The sequence below is a fragment of the Temnothorax longispinosus genome, chromosome 10 (assembly GCF_030848805.1).
Source record: "Temnothorax longispinosus isolate EJ_2023e chromosome 10, Tlon_JGU_v1, whole genome shotgun sequence".
NCBI classification, from domain to species: Eukaryota; Metazoa; Arthropoda; class Insecta; order Hymenoptera; family Formicidae; genus Temnothorax; species Temnothorax longispinosus.
The window spans coordinates 1,867,831-1,893,026 of NC_092367.1; the positions used below are offsets into that span (position 1 = coordinate 1,867,831).

General features: G+C 32.4%; 1 protein-coding gene across 5 annotated transcripts in view; it reads right to left on the bottom strand.

Moving 5' to 3' along the window:
• Positions 1–250: 250 nt before the first annotated feature.
• Positions 251–25,196, bottom strand: part of LOC139821013 (acyl-CoA Delta-9 desaturase) — a 36,116-nt gene continuing 11,170 nt past the window's right edge. For 4 of the 5 annotated variants that reach the window (XM_071791706.1, XM_071791705.1, XM_071791707.1 and 1 more), the window contains 5 exons: positions 5,396–5,664; positions 5,038–5,168; positions 4,585–4,790; positions 4,249–4,431; positions 251–4,138 (listed from right to left, as the gene is read on the bottom strand). In XM_071791706.1, the coding sequence (XP_071647807.1) occupies positions 3,775–4,138; positions 4,249–4,431; positions 4,585–4,790; positions 5,038–5,168; positions 5,396–5,651 (1,140 nt within the window). In that variant the 5' untranslated portion in view covers positions 5,652–5,664 and the 3' untranslated portion in view covers positions 251–3,774. Of the gene's footprint in view, positions 4,139–4,248; positions 4,432–4,584; positions 4,791–5,037; positions 5,169–5,395; positions 5,665–21,404; positions 21,594–25,196 lie in introns of those variants that run through there. The other variant, XM_071791704.1, reaches the window with a different exon arrangement.

The window sequence follows — 25,196 nt, forward strand, 5'->3', positions numbered from 1 at the left end:
TTACCTTGCGCTTGTGTCGCGCTCCCTGAGAGAAGTGAAACGCGGGATGGCACACCGATTCTCGAGTAATTGGTAGTTAAATCGTAGTAAGCAAACGCAATTAATGAATCTAGGATTGTGTTATGCAACAATTAGATGGGAGTATGTATATGTATATACACGTACGAAACAATTACAATCCTTGCATCAATCCATGATACTCTGTAAGATAATGACAGTTGTGACGTGAAAACAGCGTCGATTTGAGGTCTGTATCGATAACAATAATTTATTTATATATAAATACAGTGTAAATATATACATACATATGTTTATATATATATACATATATATTTATTTATATATCAATATTGCTTAGCAAAGTCTACGTTCGTGTGGAACGACAACGTAACTATGACGAAGCGTCATTCGTTTCGACGTTTTAACTCTTACAGATTATTAACCATATTTTGTTTCCCCTAAAAGCTACGCTCTTAAAAACTTACGATTACAGATAGGGTGTCTAAAAACAAAGCGATTCGCAATGGAAATTCTGGTTATACTATGCTCTCTTAAAATTTATACTTAAAGTAGAAAAATCGTGGCCTCTCGCAGGGATCTCGCGTTTGAATCAGTTATAATCTACGAATTTGTCAAACGGTCGTCTCGGTCGTAGCAAAGGATTCTAAATCATCACAGTAGATATAAATAGAATTACGCGAATAAGTTGTATGCACGAGAGTACAAATCAGTAAGTATAGTCGGGCAAGTATTTATGACATAGAGTCTCATAAAAAAGTCTTGTTAAAAATATAATAAAACAAAGAGCAAAAATAATCGTGTAGAAAGATCAGCGTAAGGCAGAGCAAATGTTAAAAAGTTTCTGCCAAAATTCACGTCTTTATTGCAATTCACAAAATTATGCGATTTCTTCAATATTGGTTTCAATACATCGAAAAGATAAAATATAAGGTGAGATACACCTTTAGAATAATCGAAAGTTCGGAGCGAGTTTATTTTATGTCCAATAATTGACGATAATTCAAGTTTAACGCTTAAATGGTCCGTCACCTGGAGTTTAAATCAATAATTATAAAGTATTATAAAGTAATTATATATTAATTAAATATAAATTAATAATTATAAAATAGACCGAACTAGTGTGTTTTACCAGTTTGGCCTATTTTTGTAAAATTAATCTTATTTATTTATTTATTCGTATGCAAAATGTTAAGTAATAGACATATTTGGTAAAGAAAACTTTGTTTTAAAGGCTGTATTCGTTGAATCTATCACTGGATATCTTGCATACATTATACTTACATTTTTGCGGAATATATACGTTATCGCAAGTATAGAAATTCATACAAATTCATTTGACTGTTCGACTGTTAAGAAAATTCGTTCGCTCGCGATTATTTATATGCGATAGTGGCCTCTACGACACAAAAATGCCGTTCAATCGTTCGGCGTTTGTTGCAACGAGTCGCTATAATAAAATAACGGATTTTAATTAATTGCGAGTCGTATAATTAGTCTTACGTGTTCAAACAGTGTGCTTTCGTAACATTCGCTTTGTGAAATCGCTATTCGAGGCTGCGTGATCGGACTCGAATCCAATACACGACGATTATTTACGGAAGACAGACGGAATTCGGGTCCGTGTCGCGCGACATCGAAAAACGCTTAATTATGTAAGTAACGAACAGCGGCTCGATTGCCATCGCGTCACCTACGGGGAGTTATGTCAGAGCTGACCGCCAATCACCGATTTCTAATCGCATCTCCTATCCAATCTACTTGCACAATGTAATTATAAATATTTCAAAATTAATATCTTAGTAATAAAATTACGCACCAAATTATATAAAAAAATCTACGTGTCTCTAACGTAGATTTTATATATAATTTGGTTATATACAATTTTGTGAGCAATTTTATGACTAGGATAGTAATGTTAAAATATTTATAATCACACATACTGTACAAGTGTAACATATACAATTTATAATACATAATACATGCCAAGAATGTTCATTTTATGCTATAATTGTGAAAAAGTGAAATAAATTCGTAATTGTAAAATTTATTATCTCATATTTAAAATAAATCTTTCAAGTTATAAACTTTATATTTTTTATTCTCCCGTTAAATTATCCCAATACCTTAATTTAGTATCTCATCATGTACTCGCAATCAAAATGAGAAACGCGACTGGCATGATACTCGACAGTGAAAGTGACACGATGCCGCATGAAACCTTTATCGTCGTCGTGTTGAGACAAGTCGAGAAGTCGATTATAATATGAACGCTTATTATTTACGGTCACTTGCAACGATAATGCTGATATGAGCTACAGTCATATATGAGCTTCTGTCATCTATGTGGTCAATAATCATTAAAACTAAATCAATAATCATTAAAACTTTTCATATATGAATCTTCTATCGTCTTAATGATTATTGTTTTCTATGAAACGTGACAAATATTGACTTCCGGCTAACAGTAATAGTGTCTAAAATTTATTATATAAACTGGCTACTTGACATTATAACAACAACATTAGAAGTCGATAATGACTCGCGCTCTGTCGCGTCGCAATTATTACGGAATTGACCTCGAGGTACCGGAACAATTTCGATATAAATACGATAAGTCTAAATACATAAATAGTCATTCAGAAGGCCACGAATAAATTTGATTCGTAGGTACGTAATTGATTGTAAGACACGCCAGCACATCCAGATCGTCGCTTAATCATTCCGGATTCGCGAGATCTCGATTTATTTCCTAACGAGGCCGAGTTTTTCCTGACAGGTTTATCTCGAATGAGAGACGATATAATGTGCGCTTCTCGCGATCATAGATCCCTGAATAAAAACATTTCTGATCGATCGATCCTAGAATCTGATCGATCCGAAAAAATTCGCTGCCGCGCCTTAAGTTTTCCGTCCCTTCGTTGCAAGGCGATCGAACTCGCGACGTGTTTCAACGGCCGATTTGAAGAGAGGAACGATGTAACAATGTACAAATAATATTATAATTACAATAAATATTAATTGACGCCGTTAAACATTTAATCACTGTTCTTTGGGCGATTATATCCCTACTTGATAATGCACAACTTTGTAACATATAACGTGCACATTCAACAAGTATAAGTGTTCTTATTAATAATTTATACGTGACATACACACGGTGGCATTTTCTTTTCAATTTTTACGTTTTTGCATAAAATTTGCATATATCTTTTAAAAGAAGTTTTTACATAGAAAAATTCATAATGGATTATATAAGAAACAAAAAACGTGATAAATTCAAAAATAAGTTGAATACCTAGTAATGAGATAATATAATATAATATTAATATAATATAATATTAAAATTACAAATTTGAAAGAAATTGTATATATAATCAGAGTCGCGTGTCTTACACGCGTCGTTTCCATCAATTAAGAGCTGTTGGAAAAAAATAAAACAATTTTACACAAGAGCTATTGAAAAAAAAAATGAGGCAATTTCACCATCATCGTTATTATTATGCATTGATTGATGATGAAATAAGTACTAGACATCTATAAAAAAAAATTACAATACCTCACATGATGTATAGTGATATATACTAAAATATATACTAAAACTAAACCTTCAGAGACACGAGAGATCTCACCAAATTTATTATAAATTTACAACACCATCATAAACCACAAACGTCTGTCGGACGTCTAAGTTCTGCGTAACTCCGACCGGGTGTAATGTCACGTATAGAGATTTTTGGAATTGAATCTCGGAACTCAGTCGGACTTATTAATGATCTGAGCCCCCTTCTTATCTTCGGGTGCCATATCGGCGTCATCCCATCCCCATATAGCCCCCTCGTGCGTATGATCATGCTCGTCATGATGATCGTCTCGCTCATATTTCGAGCCGTCGCCTGTTCGGGCCGCGCGTTTCTTTATCATGCTTAATGCTACGGTCTTCAGATCGTACGCCCAGCCGATCCAGGCGAAAAAGTCGATAAAGGCGGTAGTGAAGTTTGTGCGATAGTTGCCCAATTCGGCGGCCTTGTAATCCCACGGGAAAACATGATGGTAGTTGTGCCATCCTTCCCCGAAAGCGCTGATGCCGACGCTGTAGCTGTCGGTGGGGCTAATGGTGCTGCGACACAAAGATACGAACGCGGTTCTCTTATCGACTTCCGTTTACGCAGGTTTACGATTCAGGTAAATAGGGTAAATGACGTAGGCGTATCTTTTGATGATACTCACTTATCGTAGGGTTTCATGCCCCAAATGTGGGCCGCGGAATTCACCAGCCAGGTCACGTTCAGCTGTATCGTGTATCTGAATAGGGTGGCGTACCACGCGTACATGAGTTTCTCATTCCAAAAGTAGCACGGTACCCAGGTGGGAAGTAGGAAGCAGAAAACAGGCATCAGGACAATGTAGAGCCTGTAGCATAAACGTAGAGATTTATTTTGATCAAACCGGACGGTAATCTTTCTTTAACAGAGAACGCATGATAGCACTTCACCAACTGTGAAACTTCACCAACTGTTCTCACAATTAGAAAACGATGTCTTCGTCGATGATAAATTATCGTACCTGCGTTGCCAGACGACGACGGGATCCTTCTCGAGATCGCTCATGTCGATCGTTGCTCCTTTGTTAATAACGTCCGGATGCTTGCGGAGCATGAGCCAGCCTATATGCGAAAAGAAGAAGCCTCTCTTTGCGTTATGCGGGTCCGCATCTGTGTCTGTGAATTTATGATGCACTCTGTGATCCCTTACCCACTCGTAAAGGTGATTCTGCAAAACGCACATTAAACAATATTATAACAACACTGTCTTTCAGAAGTTTCTCTGTAGAATACACATTTTTTATGAACAATAAATCCTTTTTTTAAATATATTTTTGGGGTAATATTTTTTTAAATCTGCGATATTTTTTAAACTATACCTATGGGATAATAATTACAAAATTCTAATAATGATTGTTGCTTTCTTTAACGCGCGTGAATAAGTTCGTGCAACAGCGTTGCCGAGAGAGACTTACTTGGAAAGCCGTGGTCTGTAAAAGCATAAGAATAACTCTCATCGGCCATTTCGCTTTGTAAGACCGATGAGCCCATAGTCTGTGAGCACCTGCTGTAACACCGATAGCCGCAAACACTACGACTACTAAATCTGAAAGAATAAATAAAATGTGTCGATATAACATCATAAGATCTTTCGTAAATGAAACACTTGCAATTATTATTATTTTATCAAGATCTACTAATTCAAGCTCTATATCGATCTCTACTCTTTATAATAGTTTATATTATTCCTTCCCAAATATCAATCGGTTGCAATTAATAAAAATACTCGAGTTTTAAGTCTTAGGTTTTAAAAGATAGATAAACAAAACGTACTCCAAAGAAACGTGTAAAATCTGGCGGCCGTTAATAAAATATACAATCCGTAAACTGCACCGAGATGAAGGTAGACAAAGGCTATCAGGTTTCTCCAGACAATCTTCCATTGGTACTTAGGTTTCGAACTTTGTGCCTTTTGGATTGCCAATTTTTGCGTTACAGTTTTATCTGCCGCTGATTTCTTTTGCGACACATCCTGCTGAGAAGCTTCCAGAAATAAAGTCGCTGAACTGCCGAACAAATTCGGCGCCATATCGCTGAAATATCTATAACAAGTATTTACAGCTCTAAAATTGAAGAAAACTGTGGTATATATTTGATAATGTTTTAAAACATTTACATCATATATTGAAAGAAAGAGAGGAGGGAGGAGGAGAGAGAATTAGCGAAAGAGAATAGACATCTAATAGATGATAATATTCGCAATTGATCAATCAACATAAAAACAATTATAGACTTAACTTTAGAAGGCTCGCCTTTCTAATTTTGTTAAAATTTTACAGATACGTAGCATTTACTAAATTCAGTCGGAGCCACTAGTGCGGAGTTGTAAAAATGCCTAGTTTCCGAGAAAATTATATTTCAATTATTCGACTTAACATTTTTCAAGATTTCAATATAAAAAAAATAATTAGAATTTAAAATATTTTGCTAAAATGTTATTTTATTAAAAAACTGTTACAATGTTGTCAAAATATCATTATTAAAAAAAAACTAAAGAAGCTTGTTTTCTCATTATATTTTTTGATATCATTGCTCGTTGTTTATGAAACAGTTACGTCATAAATAAACGTAACCACATGGGTTTCCAACTTTCCACGCGAGGTCCACCCCACACCGCCCCCTGCTTACAGTGCGAAACGAGGTTTATCATTGTACTGTTCCACATGGGTTTCCAACTTTCCACGCGAGGTCCAACCCATATCGCCCCCTGCTTACAATGCGAAACAAGGTGTATCATTGTACCGTTCCACATGAGTTTCCAACATTTCACGCGAAACGAAGTCCACCCCATATCGCTCGGTAACCACGAATATCTTACAGTGCAAAAAATGTAAGAAAATGAGCTTCTTCGATTTGTTTTTTTTTTTTACAATGACATTTTGGTAACACTGTACGTTTCCTAATACTAATTGACTAATAAAATAAAACATTTCAGCAAAATATTTTAAAATTTTTTTTATTTTTTTATTTTGATACCTTAGAAAAAGGTAATTAGGCCTAATAATTGAAATTTAATTTTCTCGGAAACTAGATATTTCTGCAACTATGCGCTAGTGGTTTCGAATACATTTTAGTAAGTATTACGTATTTGTAAAATTTCACCTGTACAAATTATATTATTTCTTGCTGTATTTTAACATGACTTCATGCTATATATGTTTTTACATTCTCTGAACTGGCAGTAACTGGAAGTAATGTCCATTTCTATCAATGCAGATTAACTTTAATCTCGGTTTAATTTACTTTTTATCCTCTTCTAATTCCTAAAATTAAAAAAGGATAAAAAATAGGTTAAACCGAGATTAAAGTTAATCGACATTGGTATAGAAATGGACATAGGTCCAGTTTCCAACGTCGGTTAACTGTACGGTACCCTTCGATTAAACTCACTCTTCGTCTCTTTCTAGAGGGACAGTTATAAAGAGATGAAGAGTGAGTTTAATCGAAGGTTACAGTTAACCGACGTTGGTGAAACTGGGCCATAAGTGATTTTTGTTACTCTGAACTGGTAACGTCACATCTTTTTTTGCCCAAGTTCTGACTGTCATTTTGATTTTGATCATATAATAAACTATGATCATTAGGCAAGTTTTATTTGAATTTTTTTCACCAGAAAATTACGTTATTTTTAAATCGCCAAATTTTAAATTTTACTCACAAATCAAAATGGTCCCATATATTCACCAAGAAATAAGTGAGCAACTTACTTATAAGTCCCATAAATTTTGTTTGCTATCCCAACGCAATGCTACTAACAAGCTTATTATTGTCTGGAGTTTTTACGTCAGTCAAACTTTCGATTAAAATATCTAAGAAATTAGACATAATAAAAAATTTAATATTTTTCTTATGTAATGTTGATCGCGCGCGTAATTTGCGACCAGTCTGATTAAGATCGGCGTGGTCAATCTTGAGATCTCGAAATCTCAAAACCGAAAAAGTCACTTTTTTTTCGTGAAGCTTATAGTTCGGATTTCAGTTACATGTACACACGCACACACGTAAAGCATTTGTCCCTCAAGCCAAATTCGCAATTCTCACGTACGTGCATATTTGTACGTGATATACCTATGTGAACTTAAGCACGCATATATTTTCCTGTATGTACATCTTTCAGCGGTCTCACAACTGCATTAAAGCGCATATTTGAATGAATATGCGATGTACAGACAGCGTAATTAATGCCTTCCTACCTAAAAATTGTCGTGTCCAAATCAGATAATATATAGTTAGACACATCGCGTCTAGCTATATGTGCATCAGACTGTTGGTTCTTGAAGGAACCAGCAACATTTCGGAGCCATCAGTTTGACAGTTTTAACCCTAGACAGACTAACTGGGGTGTTACGGGACCCCACGCGAAATTCAAATTGAGCCCCTGCCTTAGGAAGGTTAGTTTTCATACCGAGACCCTAACCATAATTCAGTTTAGTCATCCGGCAGTCGACCTCCGTCATTCAGCGAGTGCGTTAGATCCGTGCAGCAGCTGAAAACCGAAAAAGAAAATCGTTTGGGATGTCCGTACACCCCAGTGAGTCATTTACGCTCGACATTTACCACAGTAAAGTATATTTCAGATTTTTTGTAAAAATCGGTAACGAAAAATTATACACTTTATAGCACTCCCCGGAAAATTCTACCCCTGTTTCATATATAATTGTTTAAGATTCGGTCAATTATTTCATTTTTGCTGTTCTTGCACAGCAACTGATTAAAACTTTGTAAAGTTTTTGTGGAGTTAATTTTACTGTTTCCATATACTTTTATAACTTTTGACTATCTTTCAAATAAAAAATAAATAATAATCGACAGAATCTGTTTTACTTTCCATTTCTTGCGATTTTTCCCATCCGACAGTTTTTCGTCATTTCCTCTACTTCAGATGTTCAAAGAAATGTTTTTTTTAAGAAACGAAAAAATCGCTTACATGCCCTTGAAGGTTGTCTATTCGTCTTTCAAAATCCGTTGGAAATTTTAAAATCGGTGAATTTTATGAAAAACTACAGCATTTTTTATAAAAATAGTCATTTCAGCCCAATTTTTGGTTCTTTTTCTTGTTTTTCGAAATTTTTTTACTGTTTTTTTTTTACTACCGCAAATTAATGACTATTACTATCGTCTTCCCTATTAAACAACAAACAAAATTATCTATTATAAAGTTTTATAAGAACATTCTGGAAATATTATACACGCGGTACAAGTTTGGGGTATCGTGACACCCCAGTGAGTCATTCACGTATGAGAAAAATAAGTTAGTCTGTCTAGGGTTAATTGTTTACGAAAGGAAGATTAAACCGCGAGGAATCATCCCGAAATATAAAAGGAAAGAAAAGAAATACAAGGACATATTAATTATTTGGTAACAGTAAATAATTATTATGCGATAAAATTCATAGATATATACGCAATTATTATTCCATTACTATTCGACTACTTCATTTTTATTTAAAACTAATTATTAAGATCTCCTGAACTGTTTGATGTCGTGCGTAATCTCTCTGTGCCAACTAAAATTATACATTTGTAATTTATCGCTTAATAATAATTAATGGCTCCTAAACATTGCCGGTTTCTTGAAGACAACAGTAATGATGCAAATAACAAAGGAAAAACAAAGGCCAATAATCGAGCAAACAGTGGATGTCAAATTTAAAAGTTAATTTCCATCTCAATAATACATATTACGTCGGGACATTTCAAACTACACAGAGTTTGCTTCAGCCGACAAACAATGTTAATTAAATAAATGAATATAAGTTACATAATAAATTAAAGATAGTATAATGAAATATTAGAACCGAGGATTTGTATCGATGGCAAATAACAAAGTCAATCAGTCACATCAAAGGGAGGAGTCACATCAAACATAAGAGCAATAAACTATTAAATGTAAACGATGTATATATGTAAATATGGGCGAAGTCGAATATAAAATTAATTGGTGAATCAGAAGCCGAAGTTAAATCCATGATTTATTTCTCGTTATTTTGATGGCGAGAAAGACTCAAGTCAGTCGTATTAACCAAGCATCAAATTGTCAAATTACTGGGTGAAGAAGCTTTAGAATTTAAATTCTACACTCGATTGACTTTGTTATTTGCCATCGATACGAATCCTCGGTTCTAATATTTCATTATATCTTTAATTTATTATGTAATATTATATTCATTATTTAATTAATTAACTTATATTCATTTATTTAATTAAAATTGTTTGTCGGCTGAAGAAGACTCTGTGTAGTTCGAAACGTCCTGACGTAGTATGGTATTATTGAGATAGAAATAAACTTTTAAAGACATATCCACTGTTTTTTCGATTATTGGCCTTTGTTTTTTCTTTGTTGAGACACACGAGCGAGATCCTTTTAATTATTGATGCACAAATAGTTAGACACAATGTATCAAGCTATTATTTGATTCGGCCGCTACTATTTTCAGGTGGGAAAGCATTAATGTGTATACGTAATAAGCATGCACACATTGTTCTTTTAATCCGTTCACGGATGACAATTAATAATGCTGTAATATTAATATTATAAGAATAAAAGACTCGCTGAGAGACTTTCATTCATAAAGGAAAAATCAATTAATTAAAATATAGAAAAATATTTTTAAATTTTAATTATTTTTTCATATTAAAATCTTGAAAACCGTTCAAGTGTTAAATAATTAAAATTTGAATTTCTCGAAAATTAGGCATTTTTGCAACTCCGCGCCATAGTAAGTACTATTGTACCTGTATAATTTCATCAAAATTGAGCTTGAATAGTATACTAAAGTCTTATAATGAAATTAATAAGTCTCTTAAATTTACACAGTTTGTGGTTAAGCTTTATGTGATTTTGAAGACGAGTCCTGTATTTCGTATATAATTTCGTATATAAAGAGTTACACGTATAATTTCTTTTTATTTAATTAATTTAAATAAAGATTTTTCTGTATAAAATCATTTGAGTCATATTGTTATATACCGTTAAATTTTTCTTAATGTGGTATTATTAAATAGCGTTGTAAATGTTGTTTTGTGTAATGAGAGATACAGTAAAATAGCGCGCGCTTGTAGTGTTCTAGTGACAAGTAAAAAGGGACTTTGACGGTTCAACGCGGTTGAAGGCTTGAAGGTGCGTAAATTAACGTTATATCGATCTTTAATAATTAATAAAATACAAAATTATAAATCGGACGTTTCAGCTCCGCTTTGGGCCATCTTCATCATTGCGGTAACAATTAAATCGAAATAATCTCACTTTCACCGAGAAATAAGTGAGTAATTTCAAAATTTGGTCTAAAAGTAACGTAATTTTTCGCGAGGAAAGCCAAGTAAAACTTGCCTAATAATCATAGTTTATTATATATAATCGAAATCACAAAATGACAGACAGAACTTAAGCAAGAAGAGAAATAAGGTCATTTACCCACCAGCTCAGAGAAGTGGAGTCACTCACCAGTTCAGAGAATGCGAGAACATAAAGTATTGAAGGCATGTTAAAATACATTGAGAAGAGTAATACAATTTGTAAGTAAAGGATGTCGTTACAATTAAGACAATAATTACTTAGCATTCCCAGACAGAAATAATCAGTCAAATTGATGCGTCGATGAATAATCGAATACTGATTGATAATTTTATTATATCTGACCTCATCATCATTGCTTTTATGTTAATTGAGTGATCACGAATATTTTTATGAAATTTCTATCGTCTTTCGACTAATTCTACATCGAATTCATAAAGAGATACGGTAGTGTTGGCGTAGCAAGACACAGACCGTATATTTATTCGCGAACCGACGAATTGAGAGATTCTTAGATTATTGAATCTTAATAACGACTGAACCGATGAAGTTCTGATGAGTAAGCTCAATCGATAGCTTGGGTTTGAATGGTATATAATAAAAGTATTTTTTTTTATTTTTCATTTATGTATCCTACGAGCGGAGATATTGCGATGCAAAGTCCAAAATGTAAATATTTTACATTAAGATAACCGTTATTATATCATCATCGTCATCGAGAAATGCTGTCTCTTCCACTTTTTTGACACAAAAGATCGCGAACGCGGTTTTTTCCTGTATTAAAAAAAATTGATGACAACATCATCAGCGTCTCTATGGCCGGTATTCATAGTCGGTTCTTATTTCAAGACCGTCTTAAGTAATAGTCTTAAGATGCTAATACGGCTCTGTGATTAGTTCATGATCTTAAAATTGTAATTAAGTCGGTCTTAAATATAAGAACCGACTATGAATAATAGCCTATGATGATGTCTCTACCGTATTTGTAAAATTTGAATTTCTCGGAAAGTAGGCATTTCCGCAACTCCCCGTTAGCAGCTCCAAATACATATACGTAAGTAAGTATTGTAAGATTTTATCAAAATCGGAGGAGGGTAGCCCTCTTGTTTATATTTGAATATAATAAAAGTATTTAAATAAAAAAAAAAAACATTTATCAAAAATTTAGTCTTAATATATTTTCTCTTCAATATATTGGCTGTCATTTATGCATCCAAATAGTAGCGTTATTTTTTGCGATATATTTATCATTATATTTATAGCAAAAATGGAAAGTATAAAAAATACAAAAGTTATTTGCGTTCTATTTATCCCTTTTATGTACCTATTCTTATGTAAAGTTGAATATATCCGACAATTAACATGTAATCGTTGAACGTTTGCTGTTTTTGTGTTTTACACATTATGAAGTTTGTGCATTAATTATCATTAATTAATGTTTTAACATGCTAATTGCTTATGTATCGTCTATTCGTCTATTGAAAAACAAGAATAATAATTAGTATCAGCAAAAAAAAAAGGAAAAAAACCAATATCTATAGACTTTAGAAATCTTTTATTTATGATCAATATTCAACACTTTTATCTTTTGCTCGTCTCTTTTACGTGATAAAAATCGGCGAGACGGTCTCCACATTGTCGCGTCGCCATTAACCGAAGATTCATGATTCTTTGCTCGACGTGCGTTATATGTGTCCACGCAACGATCTCGTTATAGCTTTCCAGAACATTACATGCGGTTAATATGTGCGGCACACGTGCGGAAAGTATGCGTGCAAAAAAAAAAGAGAATTCTCTAAACGTCGCACTTTCAACACAACGAACGAGTGTCTCGCGGTCTGTCCCGCGGAGAATGATATTCCTGAATTGTGTACGAAGAAGAGTGCCTTCGCACGAGCACGCTGATGTCGACCACATTAACGGCCCTTCACGACGAAGTGGTACGCGATTGTTGCGTCAGAGCAGCTTCGTAACCGCCGCGCCGGTGATATTACATTAGCGCGCAATCTCGTTGCGGTTCAGCGAAAAGTGGATTTTTTTTTTATTACGTTTATCTTTGTAAAAGCGTCGTCGACCGATCGTCGAAATCGCGATCTTTTATTTCTAACGTTATACCTCGTGCGTTGCGATTTTTTTTCGAAATCAAAATTATTACGTCGCCGATTTAAAGCAAGTAATTTTCATAAAATTTGAATTACGTCGTGAATTGAAAGATTTAGAAAATAGTACAAATAACATTCCTAGCAGCAAAAGCGGAAAAAAGGTAACTTTAAATGGCTGACCGTTACTTCTCCAGCACGATAAATCAAATTCCTATAGATGCTTCAAAGAGTCGACCTAAAATAAACGCTCGGAACTAAACGCGCACATTCGTGTTCTTCCTCCTTTACGGCTAATTAGATACAAAGTACAGCCATCCCTCCTCTATACGAATTCTTTGAGTAGATTGACGATGACGTGAAGACGACGCGAGTTATGTAGGTGCCCCACTTCTAAATATTCCTTTCTTTCAGGCGCCTGCTTCTCTCAATGTCGAGAGTTTACGTGTAATTTAACGGAACCTGATATTCGCAATACTGCTAGTCGTTGTGAATCTTACGATTAAATTATTATTATCGATACCGCATCGATGAACATGCACCGACGTTTATGTGCCCGACATGTATCTAATATATATAAAATTCATTCATAGTATAATAGGATCAATATCATTATTTTAAATTATTAATACTTTCTTGACTAAAATATAATATTTTTAATCAGATCGAAAGTGTATTACGGATCATTTATCGAAAGACGATTTAGACAAGAAATTAACTTCTTCTATTTTCTCTGATTTACAAAACTATTATATAGCTTTAGTTTTTCTCATTATCGAAGAAAAAAATAAAAATAAAACTTGAATTCTCATGGATTTTTTATTTCGTTTTTTAATGTACTAAATAATAAAAGTACATCGAATTCTCTTTTGATGTTTACTGGATAGCGTTTAAATAATACTATCATATATGTAATTTTTGATTAAATAAAAATAATATTATATTGTCATATTAAAATATCGGAAATAGTTTACATTTTTCTGTAAACTTCGTGTTAGAAAAATATTATTTAATATTAATAACGTGGAAAAGAATGTTTATAACATCACGAATATTAGATCATCAAAGAATGAGGACAGGAACTCTAATAAATACACCTCTTTCTCTTTCTTTCTGTTTATAGTAATTATAATCGGATAATATTATGCTGTCAGTCTTAGGGAAACATATTAGTCTTCGGGATCGGAGATTAGAAGTAAAAGTTCAAATATCATTGCGTCGAAAGTGTTCATGTTAAACGATTATCTGTTACGAACATGTTTGCACAATGTTGACTGTCAATCGGCGTAGATGTTCGCAGAACAAAAATGCAACCGAGTTTGAGCGAAAAATTCTTGACTTACGCTAATATTAACTCTTTACCTAGAGTAACCAGGTTGACGTGCTATTTCCAAGGTATAGCTTACGCTCTTCGTCTTTAAGAGTACGTCATAAATTCTTACTTAACTGTTCAATTTACGGCGTTAGGAGATAGCACGGTTAGGGCGGGGGGAGAGGGGCTTTCAAACTTTAGAGAAAAAGCTATCAAAGAGAAAGTAGTATAATTAGTATAAACATTAATGTTACTCCGGATCTTAATATGATAAAGTATCTAAGATTAATTTGAATGAAATTTATCAGTTGCGCATGAAGAGCATTATCCGTTTCAGAATCAGTAATAATTCTTAATAAAATCGCGTTATAAATAGCGATAGAATTTGAAACGGAATTCTACTTATAATTTTATATGCTGTATAGCATAGAAAATGTTTGAAGAATCTTCAATTAATAATAGAGTTTTGAATTTATGACTTCTGACATGTTTTTTGTACGAGTGTACGTGCCGATTCTTCTATTGAAGAATCGGCACGTACACTCGTACAAAAAACATGTCAAAAGTCATAAATTCAAAACTCTATCATTAATTTAGAGATCAATTGGAACAAACGAGCTTTAGAGATTATAATTGATTAAAACTCAATTTTTAAGGACTGAAATTACGTAAGCTATTTGAAGCGTATATGCACTTTAGCAAACAACTATAATTATTTCTAAATTATCCGCTCAATTGTATAATTCGCCTGTGTCCCGAATTAGCCTTGAATAAATAAAAAAGCGTTTACTTTTTGCACCCTTAACTAATGTACTAAATTTTGCTACACATATACCATCGACAGATGTCGTTTTTCTCATTCTTCTCTGATCAAAAGAGAAAAGATCCACGTGACTAAAGGTTAATTACGGATTCACTATAAGTCAGTGGTACAGCTATCTCCTCGTTTTCTGCAACTGTATTGCTGTCATGCAAGTGGTAAAGTACGGGTGTGAATAATCCTCGTGAAAGCGCTGTCGAAAACGTGTATCTCACAAACGGCACGATTTGAAATTTCACGATAACAAGATAGTTCATAACAAGACTGAAGGTCAGTTTTGAAGGATTAAAATTGTAACGATTCATGTTTCTTTAATTTTTAATAAAAATGTTATTACCAGTATACTAGTGAAAAACGTATTTTGGAATAGAAAGCCTCGTGCTTTTCATTTATTTTTTGCATTCATAAAAATATACCTAGGTCGATACTGATTGTAAGTAAATAAACAAGGTATATAAATAAAATCGTACAATTTAGTATAATTAACTTTAGTATAGTTAACAGATAACTATAAATTTAATTTAAGACCAATACGTAAATCTAAAAATGTACAAGCCGAATAAGAGATATTTACTTCGCTTGAAAATTAATATAAATTAAGAATTCTAATTGACTCGTCTGCACATAAATAAAAGAAGTATTAAATCAAGACTTATATTTCGCTCATAAAAAAAAACTGTATAAGAAATTTTATTGTTGACGCTTTTCTGCGATGCTAATTAATTATGCGATGCTAATTCTCTTATTGCGCTGACTTTATGAGCATTTTTGTCATCGTATATTTTAACAGTTTTATATGTATCAAGTGGTTAAGAGGGCTTTATACGTCTATTGCACATATTTTCAAGAATTTTTTTGTCATAAAATGTATTGAAATATCTCGAAACTTTTATATATTTTCTCACATATATTAAAGTACATAAAAAAATTTTTTTTTTTATTTATGGCGACAAATGTAAGGGTATCCCATATAAATCTGGTTGACATAATATCTCGAGTTAGAAACGTCTGAAACAAAAAATTCAAACGGGATATTAAAATATAAGTAAGTGGCTATAGCCGGTACTAGAATTAAACATTTTGGGTAAAAAGAAACAAAATAACGGACTTTTGAATATCTCGACGAATATCTTGCAGTTTTTTGCAACTAAAAAAGTCCGCCATTTTGTTTCTTTTTACCCAAAATGTTTAATTCTAGTACCGACTATAGCCACTTACTTATATTTTAATATCCCGTTTGAATTTTTTGTTTCAGACGTTTCTAACTCGAGATATCATGTCAGCCAGATTTCTATGGGATACCCTTACATTTGTCGCCATAAATAAAAAAAAAAAAAAAATTTTTTTAATGTACTTCAATATATGTGAGAAAATAAATTCTTGAAAATATGTGCAATAGACGTATAAAGCCCCCTTAATAATGTAATAGTAATAGTACGTTAAAGCTAAATATAGCGCGCGCAAAGCGCGCGTCTGTGATGTTTAGTGTTGTATATATAAGCAAGAATCTATATTATTCTTATAAAAATTACAACTTTTTATCTCAACTTTTTTTCTTGATTAAACTATATAAGTATCTTCATTCAAACAAGTTTTCTTCGTTTAACGTAATTTATATCTCATTTCAAGATTACAGATTCTTGTATATATACAATAAATCTTGATTTAATTGCTTTTTTATACCCTGGCTGAGGTAATATTTTTCGCAATAAAATTAAATTATTGAAACATTTAGAATATTAATTTAGAAAGACCAAAATCTTTGGTCTGAAATGTCTTGACGATAATCCGACCAAAATCAATATGGTTGCATTGTCATGATGATGATAGCCAGACAAATCGATTAGAATTCTTAATTGCTAAAAATATACGTGCGATTAATATGTACATCGCACGTATTTTCGAACACTTAAATTCTTTCATTCATTTAAAGCTATCGAGGATATTATAACAATATCGAAACCGGTATTAAAAGGCCTTTCACAGTGAGTCCATAATGAAAATCGTTTAACATTTGATATTGGTGTCAAGAAGTCTATTGTGTGCATAGTAAATCTTATCAAAGAAAACTATTTAAAATGCAAAAAGGATAAAAGAGAAAACTTAATTTTATCAGACATGCGCTCCTTGGATCTATAGTATTGGCTTTAAACTATTTATAATTTTTATAGTTCGAATTTTTATATATTTTAATTTATAAATAAATTTCAGAGTTCAAGCTGAACTTTGATATATATGTAGATATGATCTACTTTATTTTCACACCTCAACGCACAATTAAAAAAATTATTCCTGCATTTTGAATTTTTAGTTATCAATTCATATTTAATAAATTATCGTTTCTGTTTCATCAAACATTTCCTCTTCTGTAAGAAACGTAACTTATTTGCAGTATTGTTTCCCGTTTTTATTTAAACAGATAACAAATGTACTCGTATGCAAATTTTCAGTTATCAATTCATATTTAATAAATTATCGTTTTTGTTTCATCAAGCATTTCTTCCTCTGGAAGAAACGTAAATTATCTGCAGTATTATATTCCTGTTTTTATTCAAACAGATAACAATAAATGTATACTCGTATGCAAATTTTCAGTTATCAATTCATATTTAATAAATTATCGTTTTTGTTTCATCAAGCATTTCCTCCTCTGTAAGAAACGTAAATTATTTGCAGCATTATTTCCGGTTTTAATTCAAACAGATCCTCCCACTTCACACGATATATAGTCATATATAGATTATTAAATTTGAAAATATAACGTCATGTTAAATAATTTAATAATAGCACACATTAACATAGTTAAATAATTTAATAATAGCACAATAAAATTAATACGTAGTATCTCAAAGCAAACGTTAATGCAATCAAAACTACTTCGAGATTGGACAGGCTTCACAGTACGCCGGAGAATGCATTTACGCGTGCGTTTCTCTTCCGGAACGTAGGCTTGGCGCGGAGAAGTGTCATCCTAGTAAAAGTGCTTGCGGCACTTGAAAACGGTACTTGATGTAGTCGGACCAGAATACGTTCAAAGCGGAGAAAGGGGACGACCGTAGAGGGAAGAGATTGAGAAACGAGAAAGAACATAAATAACGCTACGCTTGAGCAGGAACAGGTTCTTCGGAAAGCAGGCCAATGGCGTCTTTAAGGTCATTGCCAATCGCGGATCGAAATTCCTAGACTTTTATAACGGGCTCGAGGCGATTCAGACAGGATCGTGCAGCGTCTTACGTTTTCGACCGGAATGACAGGTTTCGCTTACTATTCAATAAGGAAATTGTACAAAAAGCTGTACTGAAAATGTGTGATTTTTATGACCATCGTGTGAAGTGGAAGAAACTGAAAATTTGCATACAAGTACATTTGTTATCTGTTCGAATAAAAACAAGATATAATACTGCAAATGATTTATAATTCTTACAGAGGAGGAAATGCTTGATGAAACAAAAACGATAATTCATTGAATATGAATTGATAACTGAAAATTCAAAATAACAGGAATAATTTTTTTAATTGTGCGTTGAGGTGTGAAAATAAAGTAGATCATTCATCGGATTATTGATGACCGAAAATGAATGGACGCTTCTCGATGACCGAAAAGAAGCGGAGGATGTTGAAGAGGAACACTGACCTACTAATCCCACAGCACGTGACGTTTTCTCTCGAGATTCAACGCACGCTGCTACACGTATCTGACAAATAATGTACAACTTTCTTTTGAGGCGAAACGTATACGTACGCTTCAATCTGTGATATTGTGCGCATCCATATATTGATTCAACAAGATTCTTGCAATTCGGGACAATTCACAATGATACGTTCGTCAAGACGGGAGTCTTTCAGGAATAACACAAATTTTACTTCCCTTAGAAAAATGTAACTCCTTCGTGTCTTTCGTCGTACACAGCATTACGATTTCGAGATGACTAATTGCGAAAAGTAACGCGCGTGGAAACTGTAGAATGAAGTCAGTACAATGAGTTGTATCTCGAAAATATCGTTGTTCGTCTTAAATAAATTGTCATTAATAAATCACATTTTTCTCGACATCATGGATTACATTGCAGAAACGAAATTATTTACGAAAATTGATTACGATTAGATGGAGTGATAAGTCTTTACATATTCTTCAAAGCGGACATGATAAAGATATGTAAAGTAATGTAAATATACGAAAATAATGTAATAAAGATATAATAATTACTACAATTACTTTTTACAATGCGCAATGCTTTCTTTCCGTGCCAGCATTGTGCAATTGCTTGCGGAAAGGTAATGCTACCTTTCCGTTTCTATATTTCCATTTCTCCGTAATTTTACTTTCAGTTGCACGAATTGCCACGCAGATGAAACTCGAACAAGTGTTGCAACATAATTGTGTTACAGCGAAATTACTCTCATCCATTAGCACGTGAACCGCTCCGCACTTTGATCCCAAACTGCCTTGTCTAGCATTTTCGTCTTGAAATTGAGTTGCGTGCATCATACGCAAAACACGTGCCGTACATTAACAAGATAGTTCGGCCGGTGGTTTGGAAAACCGATTACACTTTCTCATCTACCCGAAATATCAATTACCTTATGACAAATCGATACAAAGTACGAGTTTTTTCTAAGAAACGGATAATAAATCACTATTGAGCGTCACCATGCAGATACTGATTAGCATGGAATTTTTTTTACTACACGTGTCACATACATTAAAAATTGTCATGTTAACAACAATTTCTTTTTGTTGCAAAATGCAAAGCAAAATATTCATGTGATAATAACTACATAACATATATTACGCTTATTAGGAATTATCATAAGATTCTATTCAATTCTATAAAGTAAGACAACCGTTCAAGAAAGTGTGCCATACGTGAAGTTTATCGGCATATTAACAGATGGAAAGAAGCCTCAGCGAAAAAAGATTCACCACGATGTGCGTATTTAAGCGCGAGTAGCAATATTTAAATCACTAAAGCAATTGAAAGAAGACTACACAATATATATATATATATATATATATATATATATATATATATATGCCTACATAAAACTAGTTTTAAAATCTGATATTACAAATTCTTTGGTGGAGGGATCGGTAAACCGATTATAATATCAATATATATCTGTTTAAAAATATCGATTTATTAAATAAAGTTATAAAGGCAATGTTAAAAATATAAAGTTTTAAAATAAAGTTAAAATAAAAGAAATTTTTGATAAAGATTAAGTTTTGGAGAAAGAGGTAGCAAAATTACATTCTTCGTTTAATTTGACAGACTTTACCTTAATAGAATTTTAATTTAAAGTGATTTACCTTTATGCAAAAAATATTAAAATTAAAACGAAAATTATTCCATTCTCTAAAAATGTTCAGGAATTCTTTTCGCAAAAAAAAAATTTACATTTCGTATCTTTACAAAAATATAGTCGCGCGATAAAATATAATCGCATGAAAAATAATCAAGTATTTGAAGTAAATCCAAATTTGTATATAGCGAAATTATTCAACGAGTAAAACAAATACCGCGTACCGGTAAGCAATAATAAGGACTTTACACTTAAATTTATTGTGATTTGCGTCTAAGAAGTAATAAAAGCATCAAACAAATTATCATAAAATTTACAGTCAATCGTATTTGTACATGTATATTTATAATAATATTAATATTCATAATAAAATAACATAACCAACTTTTCCAACTTTTTTTAAACTAACATAAATATCTGTGGTGCATATAAATATTACCTTGGATAAAGACAGTATTAGGGTGTAGGATATAAAACAATTCAATAATTCAAACTAATATTTCACTTTGTACAGATTTCAAAAGGAAGGGTTTTAATATGAAAATTTTGTCGATCACAATTAATTTGCCGATAAATATCCAGAATAGTGTGCACAGTTGGAAAACTTGCGTTAAATTTGACATAAATCACATGTACCAAACGGTCCACTCAAATTTTTGTGTTAATTTAACATAATATGGGCGGTGTATTAAATGGCAACACTGATACTGTGTTAATATAATTTTACATTTCATAAGTTAAGTTTAGTTAACATAGCAGACATGTGTTAAATTTACACTTTATGTTGATTATTTAACACAAAAACTTTAACCAGCAGATTTTTTTTCACCAAAGTATACACAAATTTTCCAACTGTGTACCGCTAATATCTCCTTTTTAATTTCAGCGATAGTTATGTTAATTGTTAAGCGACAGTCGAAGAAATTAGAAAAGATGAAGAATCAATGACTTACGACTTGAGCGACGAGTGTACGTGGGTGAGCTCGCGACTACCTTCGCAAGGTAAGCTCGACAAGAAACACGAGGATAGCTCTTCAAGACGGATGGTCCGACTTGATGGCGAGTTCACTACGAAATACTGAGATGCTGGAGCGTATGTCCCACTTATTAGCTTTGCGCCGCCCCACGTAAAATGACGACCGTCAACGAAACCCCCCGCTTGTTGTGCCGGGTGTCCTAAAAAGCACGGCTCTTGTTGGAGCAGTGACGGAAGTGGTGGATTGCAAAAACCAAGAGTTATACGATTCGCTTTCTCGAAATCGATTATTCCTATTGGATAAAATGCACACCTATTCTCATGCTCCCAATTCGCGATTCCGGCGTCACGTCGCGCTTTACCAATCGCTTTGTTACCTCAATTGTTATACGCAAATCATACATATGTGATTCTACATATCGCAATAGCTTAGCATCTAACGTTTGCGAAGTATGATTAGGTATGGCGCGCAATTTACTAAGTTGGAAATATATGATGTATAAAATACACACAGAAATATAATTAGGCTACCAAGCTCAGACCGTAAAATTTTCTCTTCTAATGATTAGGTATTTTTTCCGCCAGTTTGTATCGATATATACTGCACGTATCAAAGAAGATTGGGCTAAAATAAGATCGAAACTGTTGACATCGACTTCGCCTATTTAATATTATATTTAAATGGTTAAAGAAAGTTACTAATATATTTGAATAATGCATAACACAAAATTAGATTGTGCTTGAGAAATGAAAATTCTCTCTAATTTTCTAATTCGCTCTAATTCTTTGGTTGATTTATTTAAAAAATATATTCATTTTAAATAAGTTTCATAATTAAAACAATTTTATAACAGATACATTACTTCTTTATGCTCCCCTTTTTATCTTAAATAAATTTGTAAAATTTATTTTTTACAAAAAATTGATTTTTATATTTCAATCCTATTATTTTTCTATAAATTTACTAACAAAGAAGTCGTTGTAGTTTCGCGAATCCACGAAATAATTACCGCTCTATAAGTTAAGAATTAAATATTAACATTATGATTAAAAATCAATGTTAGTAAAAAAAAGGCACAGAGTCACAAGGGGTTATTGTTTAACAAATTTTTAATTAAATCGAAGACTTTACGAACATTTCGGCCTAGAATCAAGCCATCTTCAGTGTACAGTATTAATTCTAACTAATTTTTGACGCGGTAAACGCTTATCACATAGTGTTATCTCATATAATGTTATTTATAGTTTGAAATGTCAAGAACGAGTCATTTGACATTTCAAACCAATAACATCATAAAATTCGACGTCAAAAATAAAACAACATAAAAACAAGTCTTAAAATTTCAAACTAATAACGTCATAAGATTCGACATGGAACATCACAGGTTCTCGCGCCACATAAACTTCACGACACATGTTGTTTCCCTTCGCTATGTTCTAATTATTGCGATATCTACTATGTGATAAGCGTTTACCGCGTCAAAAATTAGTTACAATTAATACTGTACACTGAAGACGGCCTGATTCTAGGCCGAAATGTTTGTAAAGTCTTCGATCTAATTAAAAATGTGTTAAACAATAACACCTGGTTATGGCTATGTGCCCTTTTTTTTACTAATATTGATTTTTAATCATTTGAGCCTCCTAAAATTATTATGATTCAAATTGAGAACAACGAGAGCTACATTTTGCGATCTTCTTCACCAAAGACAGCGAAGAAACTTTAGTAAAGAAATATTGGGAACAAACATAAACTTTTTGTCGAATGTTTCAATATGCACGTAGGACTTTCTTCGATGTTTTCGTCAACTTCGCGTGTCATCTCTGTTTAATTATAGACTATAATTTTTTACGAAAATATTCATAGAAATTCCTTTCTAAGTAGAGTAGTCTAATTCTTTGAAAACACGTGTAGAAACTAAACAAGAAGTAAGAAGAAATTATACATTAACCTAATTTGATACATCTTACAAAGAATTTTAGCAAATATAATAATAAATAATTATCTACTTATCTAGCTTATCGTAATTAATGCCGTACACCTAAACATTTCCATAAGTAAAGTCAATTTGATAATATAACTCAAAGTTTTATGAAACGGTATTTCGAACAATGTACCGGTATATTGCTGATAAGAAAGACATATGATAAAACAATTCTAACTATTCAAATTTCTACGTGAATCTGCAAATATGAATGTAATTAATAAGATTGAACTGAATTTCATAGATCTATCACCTTTCCCCTTCCTCTTTCTTACATATGGCAGGTTGCAAACAATACGAGATTACAAAAGATTATTTTGCTAATCATCCTTTCGTCATATGTTCCCACGATAATGCGATTATGCGCCGCACTACATTTATCGCTGTTTCAACATGAGAACTACATATGAGAAATACACATATCCGGTTTTATCTATAATATATAAATAAATATAAATATATTATAAAATAATTAAGTAATCGAAGAAGATTTAATGAATTTTTTAAATATATAAATATATTAGACATGTTTTTATGTCCAATAATATATTTATATTCAGTAATAAAATGGATAGTTTGCAGCCTGTTTTATAATAAGCGTCAAAGAAATAAGAGAGTTTATAGTCGATAAAATTCGTATTAATGTAGTCAGAGAGATAAAATTAATTAATTTTATCAATGTACCTTTAATGTATATTAAATGAAAATTTAACGTTAACTTTTACGCGTAAATATCATGTATGTGGAAATAAATAAATAAGATAGAAAAGCACATAAAAATTTAAATAAGGTTTTCTTTAATAAAAATTTAGATTTCTCTTCTCTTTTTTGCTATCAACGTATGTTTTATAAAACAAAAGAAATTGATAGTAAAAAAATTATTTTGCTATTTTTAAATAAGTTGTTGTACAAAATTAATGCAGCAAAGTTGAAAAGTTAGGAGCCATATGAATCCATCTACTTGATATTTTCAAAATCGATATCGCGAAGCTCTGATAGAAAATGTGAGATGTTCGTAGTGCATATAATTCCACATCAGTGTGAAACCTCATTGCTTAATGCAATGCAATGTACGGAAAAAAACATTCATTTAATTAACTTTTCTGTAAAATATTTACGTATGCACACGATAAAGAAACTATTAATAAATTGTTTTCAATTAAGTAAATAAAAAATAAACAATTTAAATAAATAATTAAATTAAAATAATAAATAATTATACGAAGTTTGAACTCAATCGAGTATGTAATTCAGTACACGAATTGCGGTCAAGAGTGAAAATTGTCCGAAGATTAAAAACCGTCCTCTTGTTCTTTCACTGCATATAAAAATATCTATTGATCCGGTTTTAATCTAAAGAAGCATGAACGTTGGACATTTTCACAAAAATAATTGAAATATTATTAAATTTGTTTTAAGTTATGCTCATCTATATCGCACTGAGAAAGAGTCGTCGTTTCAACGCAGTACGCACTATGTTAAAACTAAGTGAGAATGGAGTTTCACGTCCCTTCGTCAAACATTTGTTATGCATAAATTGCCAGTGCAATAGCATTGTGCAATATTGATCTCGGAATGACGAGGTGGGTGCTGCAGAACTTTGTCAAGGCTGTCCTTTCCGGTTAAGATACCGATGGGAAAAATAATGTCGCATTGCGCCACAAGACCTAATTACTTAATTTGCTTAACTAAATAAATTATTCTGATTTTTTAGTTAAGCAAATGTGGATATCGGACAGACTTACGTATAATAAGGAGTCATAACAATAATAATAGATGCAAGC